The 11,163-nt window shown below is 39.0% G+C and overlaps 1 protein-coding gene across 1 annotated transcript; it reads right to left on the bottom strand.

Annotated features, from left to right (window-relative positions):
- Positions 1-248: 248 nt before the first annotated feature.
- LOC139944531 (tether containing UBX domain for GLUT4-like) lies at positions 249-11,004 on the bottom strand. Its single transcript, XM_071941575.1, has 11 exons — positions 10,920-11,004; positions 9,619-9,674; positions 8,473-8,685; positions 7,475-7,562; positions 6,704-6,777; positions 5,623-6,082; positions 4,926-5,054; positions 4,284-4,498; positions 3,194-3,654; positions 2,634-2,765; positions 249-2,243 (listed from the first exon to the last, which is right to left on the bottom strand). Exons 1-11 carry the CDS (start codon positions 10,998-11,000, stop codon positions 2,233-2,235), a joined length of 1,920 nt encoding a protein of 639 aa, XP_071797676.1. The 5' UTR covers positions 11,001-11,004; the 3' UTR covers positions 249-2,232.
- Positions 11,005-11,163: the final 159 nt, after the last annotated feature.

Genomic DNA, 11,163 nt, shown 5'->3' with positions numbered 1-11,163 from the left:
GTAGGCCTACATGTATGTGCTTCAAACCTAATTGCTAAAGCAGTGATTAGGTGTCACCTTAGCATTCATGACCATTTTATAAAATCGCTTAATTAGGTCAACATTTGACCTGCTTATGATTCAAGTTATGTCAACTTCTACAACTCATTCAAAAATCACATCATTGATGATCATGATCTATAGTAATTCGTCCATGTTACTTGCAAAATAAAGTAAAGTATGTTTTTTTTTCGTTTTTTTTCGTTGCATTCAAAAACAGGTTGTGATTATATACCAGAACAATTCTAAGGGTTTGTGTTAAAGGCACTGGACACTATTGGTAATTACTCAAAATAATTATTAGTATAAAAGCTTACTTGGTGACGAGTAACGGGGAGAGGTTGACAGAATAAAACATTGTGAGAAACAGCTCCCTCTGAAGTGACGTAGTTTTCGAGAAAGAAGTAAATTTCCCACAAATTTGATTTCGAGACCCGAAGTTTAGAACTTGAGGTCTCGAAATCAACCATCTAAACGCACACAACTTTGTGTAACCAGGGTGCCTTTTCTTTTCATTAATATCTCGCAACTTCGATGACCGATTGAGCTCAAATTTCACAGGTTTGTTATTTGATGCATATGTTGAGATACACCAAGTGAGAAGACTTGTCTTTGATAATTACCAATAGTGTCCATTGTCTTTAAACAAATTTACGTGATGGAAAACAAGTAAACTTTTTCTCATGTGATAATAACTATTTATTTATTGAATTATTACTTATTATAAACATAAATGCATTTGTTTAACTTTCTACTATGTGTATAAGATACGTGTAGTATCGCCTAACCTCACAAGGCTGGAGAGCCACTTCAAATTGAACTGATTCAGGCGGTCACCAGGGGCAAAAGGCCGCCTACTCCTGGGACTGAAAAAGGGTTACCCCCTCTCAGATGCTATCCATGAGATGCCTGGCTAGTAGAGCAGAAGGCACTACATTGTACCTCCCAGCTTAGTACATGTAGTATGCTTAGTCCTGTACCCTTTAGAGACCATAGCAGCTACAAGCGGCTTGTACAAAAAAGCATTATAGCAGCTAGCAGCCACAAACGGCTTGTACAAACAAGCATTATAGCAGCTAGCAGCTACAAGCGGCTTGTACAAAAAAGCATTATAGCAGCTAGCAGCCACAAACGGCTTGTACAAACAAGCATTATAGCAGCTAGCAGCTACAAGCGGCTTGTACAAAAAAGCATTATAGCAGCTAGCAGCCACAAACGGCTTGTACAAACAAGCATTATAGCAGCTAGCAGCTGTACAAGCGGCTTGTACAAAAAAGCATTATAGCAGCTAGCAGCCACAAACGGCTGCAAGGGTTGACCTACAATGTATGTACTTCCTTTACGTATGGGACTTTAACATTTGGACAGTGCCTAAGCATATATGCAAAACTGTTTACTCGCCTTATTTAAGCAGCTCTAAGAAATTGGGTTCCAGACAAACTTGTATAACTATTAATAGATTCGTATGATTCGTTTTTGAGAGGGCAAGGGCACCAAGGCATTTTCTCCTTGGTATAAAGAGCAACCTAGATGAGGAAATTCAAAATTTCTACTGCAGAGCATTTCAAGGGTACCACGGCAATGACCAGGGGGCACGAGGGCAATTGCCTCCATGAAGTATCAGACCTGTATTTAGTCTGACAATTTTATAAAAAAAGGGCCCATATTAGCCCTTTATTTTGAGACCATTCATTTATGTAAAGTCAACACAACACGCCCCCAGACATTGCTGATATTGGTTATTTCTGTATCAAATTTTGTCAGTAAAAATGTCGACAGAAATAACATGAAACAGAACTTTTCACTTTTGTGTTTAGACATTGGGCTATTTCATGTATGTTAACATCATTAATTATTGGAAAATCATATCCGGACATTACCTTTATTTTGACCTATTTATCAAGTGAAAGTAGGTCAACCCTTCCGCCATTTGCGGGCGCTTAAGGCATTTTGTTTGTCATCATAATATGTAAACATGTATGTTTTGTTTTTAATTTAACTGAATTTCGATTTTCAGTTACTTCTTTTAAACCAGCCACCCATAATTTTGAAGTTTCTATAAAACAATGACTATTCTGTGATGCCCTTTATAAGACAGAAAATTTAATGTTTTGAACATTTTGTGCAAGATTTAGACAATAGATTTTAAAACTCCAGTAGTTCGTTTCGAGATGATGTTGCGCAGAATTATGATCACCTTTTACCTGAGATGGAAAATAACAGGTAAAACAACGTCTTAGTGCCTACAAATGTACCATCTGGTAAATGTTAAAAAAGTGAAACAAAAAGAAACAATGTTTCTTCTTAAGTTTGAACAAACAAGTTCAGGGCCCAATTTCATGGCTCTGCTTTACTGTAAGCAAAGAATCTGCAATTACTGAAACAGGGAATTCTGCGCTTACAGTAAGCATATTTCACAGGTTAGCAGGGAGTTTTTGCTTGTGCCTGTGCGCACTCAATGATACTAGGCACTCTTCGCTTACACAGCTAGCGCAGAATTCGGTGGTAAGCAGAGCCGAGAAATTGGGCCCAGAAGTCTTTGATTTAATTTAAGGGGTCAACAAACATGAGTGTTAAAGTAAGAGCGTACTCACCAATCTTGAACCATTTAGGTATCTTCTGCTCTGATTTCTGAGCAGTCTCCCCACTGGCCTGCCTCTTACCAGACCCCTGAGGTGGGTCTTTAGGGGGTACATTTAAGGTCGATGATTGCGATGTTGAAGCACCTAACAGTAGAAAGATACAAATACGTTCACAAAATGACTTAAATTTTGCATACAGAGCTACATAATGTATGAAAAGAACCGATGGTTTAAACTCGACGTTTCGATCAGTATGCTCTGATTGCTTCTGGAGAAAGCAGATATATCGTATTTCCACCATGCAAAGTTTCAAATCCTACTTAGGACATGGAATGTTTCTTTTTGCTAAGGGCACTTCCAAGGGAAAATCTTGAAGTCTCTGGTTAAAGGGCAACATAGGCCATAGCCTATTCCAGGCCAAACTACATGCATAGTACTTACAAGTCATGTTTAAAAACATGTTCAAAAGAAAATCGAACATGCATGTAACTTAAGATTTACAAAATTTTTCTCTTTCTTTTATTATTTTGCAAGCAAGGAATATTTTGAAATATGGTAAATCATACGTGTACCTGAAACAGTAGCAGCACTTTTGCGGTTGATGGATCCAGAACTGCTTTGAGTGAGATTTGTACGAATGACAGTAGAGGCTTCCTCTTCAGCTTTGGAGAAAGACGCAGGCTCTTTGATCAACTCCGAGAGCAGATAATGCTTACAAGACGTCTCCGATCCAAAGTGGACAACAGCGGCCGGAAAGAGCTTTGCTTCAAACAGTGACTGCTTGTCATCCTTTAAGACACACCTGGGCGGGGTTGTGTAGAGGTAGAATCCAACCTTGGGGTCCTGGAGGTTGGACCGGACAAACTCCCTCAGGGACGAGATGGTTTCTAGGGGGCGGAAGAACCCCTGGAGAACGTGCCGGTCTGGGAAGTGGATTCGAACAGCCACCTTGGTGTACTGCTGCGCCTTCTTGAGAGATTTGGCTTCCCTCATCGCACGTGTTTCTAGAAGCTGCTCACCTTCGTTTGCCCTGCTGTGGATTCACAGGAGATTACATAGTAATGATATTATTGAACATTTCTAGTGCGCCATGTCTGTCAAGGATGACACTCCTGGCACAAAAAAACAAGAACTCTGCTACACACTAGGACAGCCAAAGGTTTGAAAGCTATGATTTCCTGAAATGCGTTTAAAATAGACAACAAGTATCAGCATGTATTAGTTGAAGTGGTAGGCTGTTCCAAAGATATGCCCCTGCATGTTAAAAACAACAATCACCCCCAGGATTGCCAGAAACGTGAAATGTTGCAGAGCATGTTATTTGAGGAGCGAAGCTGTCTGGGGTGTTTGTACAGATGAATTTAGTCATTGTTCTTTTCAGACGGTGCTCAAATCATAAAAACATAAACAAATGCTTTAAGGTGTTTTAATTTTTCCTTTGTAAAATCTACAAAAAATACCAGAGTGAGACCCGAAACCAATGACCTCCGGATGAACGTGCTGATACTCTACCAACTGAGCTATCTAGCCCTTTGTATACTAATTTTATCACAGCCCAAACATCTAGGTGTTGAGTTACCATAGAGTGGAGGATCTTGGAGGATATTGAAATGACCATGTCGACCCACACAATTAACAACAAACTTTGATAAAACAACTCACGTTTGTAACTGCTGATCAGCCATCATCTTCCTGACATCATCCAGGGTGACGTTGAAGAATTCATCAGGTACATCCTGAGTGGCTGAGGACAGTTCATCACTGCTCTGGTCCTGATTGAAGACCAATGGCTGCCTCTCACAGGGCTCCTGTTCTTTACCAGCCCGGAGCTGACGGCTTTCTGACTGATGGCTGGGGCCAGCAGGTAGTTCTGGAAACTGCATGATAAAACAAGGATAAGAAGTAACCAAATAATAAACAAATGCACTTCTTTTTTGGAATTGTTGGCTCTGAAATGAGCCTGTATGGTCTCAACATTTTTTCTCCTGAAGATGAGAAGAGTATACTGTTGGAAAACTCAAGACCACACCAGCTCTTTTCAGAGCCAACACTCACACAAAAGAGATTTGATACATTTAAGTAAAATCCTAGAGAGCACTTCACACTGATTCTGAAAGATCTACATGTGGCACAAGCCAAAGTTTGTTTGTGTGTTTTTTGTTTTAAAAAGCATCATCAGCCACAATTTGTTCAGAGCAAAAAATTCTAACGCTGTTTTTATAATATAAAGAAAGCATTGCTGAAAATTGGCCATGAAACATTGACTTCAATAAAATCTTGATCCCTAGTTGGTTTTTGTTTTACCTTGAAATCTGTAAAGACGGGTTGTCTTTGTGGTTGAGTTGACCATGCCTGTTTGAGCTGGCTTAGTTGTTGCTCCGTACGGTGCTGTAAAATGGCATCAGCTATGGCTGAACCCATTTGATTGGCTCGCTAAAAATAAAAATAAAAAAATTTAAACTGCTAATTGCGTTGTAGTAACCAGTTTACTATACACCTTGTAACCAGTGTACTATACCTACAGAAGTAAACCTTCCATGAAAATAGTTTTAGCATATTTTTTTATTAACTTGGTATTTTGACACAGACACAATAAAAGTCACCTGTGAAAGTTTCAGCAGACTTCAGTGTCTAATTGCTAAGAAAAGAGCAACAAAAAGCGGTCATGGTATTTTTACACAAATGTCACATCTATACTTGTTTAGCGATTTGACAGCGTGTGCCAACCACATCTCAGGCCTCAGCATTCACGAACAGACAAAAACCCTCAGAAATTCGAGTAACTATTAATGCATGAATCGTTTTTCCGATTCACTGTTTTCATTGATTTATAATCAACAGGGACATTTCAGACGAAATAGTTTCACAGGGTGCTTACTACCGACACCGTCTTTAGAACAAGCAAGCTTTCGGGTAGAAATTACCCAATCCGTTTTCGAAGAAATTACCAAAGTTTGACCCTACTTTTAAATTTGAATTTGACCTATTCCTGAATCCTCACCTGTTCCAATTCTGGACTGAGCACAATTTCTCTGGTATCTTGTAACTTTGCAACTTCCATTTGAGTAGGCGTTTCATTTTGCTTTTGCCGAGCCCCCGTGCCGTCATCCAAACTCTTGCCAGGCTTCTCAGGGAAACTCTGTCTTGCACTAGTGGATTCCTCGACCTCCATGGGCTCATCAGAAGTTGCAGATTGTTCCACCTGCTTGTTTGACTGACCACCCACACTTAGACTTGTATCACTGTTTTTTATTGATGTTTCAGAGGAGGCTGAAACATTTTGTGGCCTTTGACCCTCTGCTGGTTTACTTCCATCACCACCCCTCTTTTCAGGTATGGACTGTTCATGAGATACTTGAGCTAGTGGTTCTGTTGGTGTCTCAACTTTAGCTGGTGGGGATGTTGGTTTTGTTGATGGTGTGACAGGTGGGGCTTGGAGCTCCATCGCTCTGTGTATTACCCTGAGAAATTGATCAGTATGAGAACTTAAGTATCAGAAATATCATACTTCACAATAATCATTCAGTAGATCACTTCAGTGATTTTTATGTCAAGACATCAGGGTCAAACTTAAAAAGGGATTTAAACAGAAAATAATGCTTAACAATTTCTTCTTAGCAGAAATGTGCAGGATACCAGTCGCAAAATGTACACGGGACAAGGTACAGGTAAGGCTGGTTGCCTTAATCAGGTTAAATTAATGTTGTCGTGCTGTGCTACTCTTTGTCATGTTTGTGCTTAAGCAGCTTTATAAAATTGGGCCCATTCCAGGACAAAAGCTTCTTGCTTGGTAAATATCCTAAAGGCTCTTTGAAACCTTGTTTTTTTTGGAATGGATCAAACTAGTTTAATAAAAATATATGCAAGTTCTTAGGTCCTTGACAAAACCAAAGCTTAATTATTGTCCATCTGACTGAAGCCCTGTATAGTATAGTGCACATTTTCTCAATCACCGACATGACTGACAGAGCCTTTAGCCCAAGCAACAGTTTAACAAGGCCTAAAGATGTCCAGTGTCCTCGTCTATTCAAATTTCATCCCGAGTAAACAATACCAAGAAACAAACCAGATAGCAATCTCACCTTATAGCTGCTTTGCCTCCAGTCAGTCCCAGGGATCTAAGAGTTGTGGCTCTGAGCCAAGCCTCACCAACGACCTGAGAGATGTAAAAATCACAAGATGTTAGTCAAATCAAGGTCAAAAGGTTCTTCTTACAAGATTCACACTGTCATTATTGGGGTTTTAGTTATAACTGTGGCAAGACATCTATCCTATATTCCCAGGTTGTATCATAAACTTGAGTGTGATTCCTGGCTACACAGCAGTTAACGGTGGTACGACTTCTGACTAGCACCCCAGAACAAAGACATTGACAAAATAGAGAGACCGCCAACATACAGCTATGTAGCTCAGTTGGTAGAGCGCCGGCAGAGGTCATTGGTTTTAATCCTGATCTGGTAAATCTTTCTTTATTCAACCTCAAATTATTCATGAGATTTATAAGACTCGGTTCATTAGACTCCTCACAATGCAGATGTACTAAATTTGAAGATGTTGCTCGAGAACTGACCTAAGGTGCAAAAATATGAAAGGATGAGAAATGGGGGAGGGGGAAAGGGAAAGAAGGGGGAGAAGAAAAATGGAGAAAGTATTTTTAATGAATCCAAGCTCTCCTTTTTCCCCCTTATTTTCTTGCAACTTTGATGACCAACTGATCCCCAATTTTCACAGGTTTGTTAATTTATGCACGTTAGGATACACCAAGTGAAGATACACAATTGGTCTTTGGCAATATCAAAAGTACACCCTGCCTATTAAAAAAACTATGGGAAGGACAAGGCTTGGAACAATACCTCTTGTCTCATATAAACACAAACTGGATGGATGATCTTCCCTGCATCATCTGACTGGGAGGAAGAAGCCAACTTGCCAGCATAAGCACTGTAAATAAGATAAGACACACAAAATATACATGTGTGCTTTATATAATCAATGGAAGTACAGGTCTGAATGGTAGGACTGATAGGAGCGTTCAAATTAGATCGAGTGAGCATTCCAGCGAGAAATATAGACTGTTCCATCGCGGGACCCACTGAATATTCTATTTGGAATATTCAAACTTGTGTAGGATTGCTCCCGTACCTCTGCACAATGATGCAGTCAAGTGAAATGCTCTATTGCTCATAGAAATGTTCTTTTGTGCCAAGAACGTGCCTGAAATGTGAGATGCTCCCTCAAGGAAAGATGCCTAAAACGTTTCCCTTTTTACTTGCTTTAAAACTTTAAACATTTCTACTTTTATGAGCCTATCTTTTAGTGTTATAAAGTCAGTAATTGAAATTCAATAAACAAAACAATCAAAAGGTTTAAAACAAATATGAAGTTTGAAACAATTAATCAAATCCATAATTACATGCTTTTCCCAGAAAACCAAATGTTTCTTTTTGCCAGCCATTACTTTGAAGACCTCTCTCTCTCTCTCCCTCTCTCTCTCTCTCTCTCTCTCTTGCCGACCAAGGTCAAAATCATTTTGAGATTTGCCCACTATATCTATCCCTCATTAGTTTGGGATATCATCTTAAAGCACCCGGATGCCCCTGGCAACTACATTTGTATAGCAGTGCTTTTGAATTCCCCTATTTCTCCTTCCATGTTTTGGTGACCAGCTAAAGAGTCAAAGACCTCTCTTAATCAATAACTTGCATTTACCAAGAGCCCAAAAAATATAAAAGCAATTTGATGAAATCCATACAAACTGCTTGACAGTCCTGAGCTGACGATAACATATATTAAGCCTAAACAGGCTGGTAAGTACTAACAGGTTAAGGACCCAAATCTTTAAGTCTGGTACCTGTCCTTGGATTCAGTGTGTAGCAGTACATCCCAGAGCGAGACTGAGGGAACAAACTCATTCTGTAGCCTCTGTCCAGACTCGGTCTGCAGAGCGATGACCACAGTGGATTCAGTTCTTGGTCTGTCCGCCTTGACCAGCTCTAGCTTACAGTTGTTGGGTAGGTTGGCATAGCGAACAGAAAGTTGTGGGTCCAGTATGCCATGATGATGCCTATAGAAAAGTAAAACCATGTTAAACCATAATTCCGCAATCCTACTTCTGTGATTTTATTGCCAATATTGAGCCCTGAAAAACTCAGTATTTTGTTTTAATGATTTTTCTTTGAGGTATCGCTCAACTCACAAGACCAGACGGCCAATTCAAGGTGAAGGCTCACTCAACTGATTTGGGCTGTTGACCCATTGAAACCGATTGAAACCAGGGGCCCCTTGCCACCTCCTCCTGGGAATGAAACTCAGTTACTCCCCCCCCCCCTTCAAAAAGCCTTAATTAAGCCTTGCTTTACACTTTTTATTATTATTTATTCGACCAAAACAGTACAAGTACACCAAATACAAAACAAGGCAATAGGCCTAATGAAGGGAGAAAAAAACCCAAAACAGAAACGACAAAGCTACAAAACATTATGAGAAAAAAAGAAGACAAATAAATGTAAAATAAATAAACACCACCTATTTGTAAGGAGAATAACATAAACAATTTAAAACTTTTCATTAGAAACTGTCACATTAATGTGTTTGATGTATTTCATTCATGGTGACTTCATAAAAGTAAAGTGTTGACATCCCAGATAAACAATCTCTTGATGTCAAGATCTAGAATGAAGAATGCTGGCTCCCGAGATAATTCATCACGAGATGATCTGTAACATCTAGACTTTGTCAAGAACCCAAAATAAGTTATCTTTGGAAGACAACATCCAACTTTCAAGATGTCATCAACATTCTGCGTTCAAGAAGTCATCATCCTGCAGAAAATTATCTCAGGGACAAAAGAAATACTGGATGGCACTTCCACAGCTCCAATAAACCTCATCATAAAAGTTTTTTTTAAGAAAATTTAAACCAATCTGGAACTATTTTTTGTTGAAAAAACATTCCAGTGAAATGTTTCTAGAAATTACAACCCTACCATTGTACTTACTTCAAATTGTACTCATCGGGATTGTAACCTATCTTGCTGCAGACATTTTCAATTACCTTTTAAAAATAAAAGGGGAAAAGAAATTATGTCAAAATTGCAAAAACTCGGCACCCACAAACTCGACACCCTGCAAACTCGGCACCTTGCAAACTCGACACCAGGAATGTCAGCACCATACAACCTCGGCACCGGTCTATTTTTGACTAACAAACTCGCCACCAAGCAATCACTACCTGTTCGCTTGTTAAAGGGTCAAGTTGTTTAATAAAGTAAATTACAGGGCATGATCTTACACAATAAAAACTGGTTTTGTATACACTCTCAATTGCAATAACCACGAGTTTGCAAAGTGCCGAGTTTGCAAGGTGCCGAAGTGACCGGTACCCATTTTTCAACAGCCAAGCACTTGCTTGATGGAAGCTAGATAGGTGGGTGGACATGTTTAGTTGGTTAAAAAAGCTGCCTCATCTGTAGGAGATACTCCCTGATGTAAGCTGCAGATCTAGGGCAACAGATCTAGAGCAACAGGCACTTTCTCCCACATAAATTCTTGATGAGTCACTGCAGTAGTTGCGATAACGTAACCCTCCTCCCGTCGGTGAAGCCTTCGGGAGGAGGGTTACGTTATCGCAACTATCCTTGCAGACACTTCACAAGGACACCATACATGATACAGTCCAATGGGCACTAATAAAAAGATCAGACTTTGAAAAGTGTCACAGTGAGAGTTGCAACGTTTTCTTTCTGAGCTTTATTTACATTTGCAATTGCATAAAATTCTATTTGCAAACATCACAAGACGTGAAAGGCATAAAGCCATAAGTAAATTATAGGACAGTTCAAGTTGATACATTATTACTATATTAGGCCTACAAGATTAAATTATGTGACAGGCCCTATTTGTTTTTTTCAACAAAAATCAAATAAAACTTCGCCCATTCTCATTCATTCATGGCTCTGCTTTATTTTATTATACAGAATTATGTGCATGCGACAGCATGCATGCCATCATCCATGTAATTGTAAAGAATTGTTTATATTTAGGTACGGTCATAATCACACCCGGACTCCCCCGCTTTAGGTTAGAAGTATACATGCAGGTGACATATTTTTGTCTCCACTTGTCACTGACTGACAGTGACAAACAAAGTCAGTCTACGAAAATCAACGAACGATGAATGGGCAATAAATGTTTGCAAGTTTCTTTGACCTTTCTTGTACCTAAAGAAAAATATCTAACCATCAAAATACAACAGGGAATGTAACTTGAGTAGTTTAGCAAGTACAGTGTGTTTTCTTACCACTAGAATTCGTGTATTTGGAGTTACTTTCACATTTTGTCGACGGCCGGTTGGCAATAAAACGTTCACGGTGGCTGCCATCTTTAATTTGATCCGGCACTGTCAACACTTTTAATATACTATTAATATAATTTAAAATGTTTATTCAATATTATTCATAAATATTTTTGAATTTTAAATATTTCATAAATTAACAATTAAAAAACATCTATTATACGTAAACAATTTTTTTAATCATATCTGC

Source organism: Asterias amurensis, chromosome 11, assembly GCF_032118995.1.
Source record: "Asterias amurensis chromosome 11, ASM3211899v1".
Lineage (NCBI taxonomy): Eukaryota > Metazoa > Echinodermata > Asteroidea > Forcipulatida > Asteriidae > Asterias > Asterias amurensis.
The sequence above is the reverse complement of the archived record's forward strand: the minus strand, read 5'-3'. Positions and strand labels throughout refer to the sequence as shown.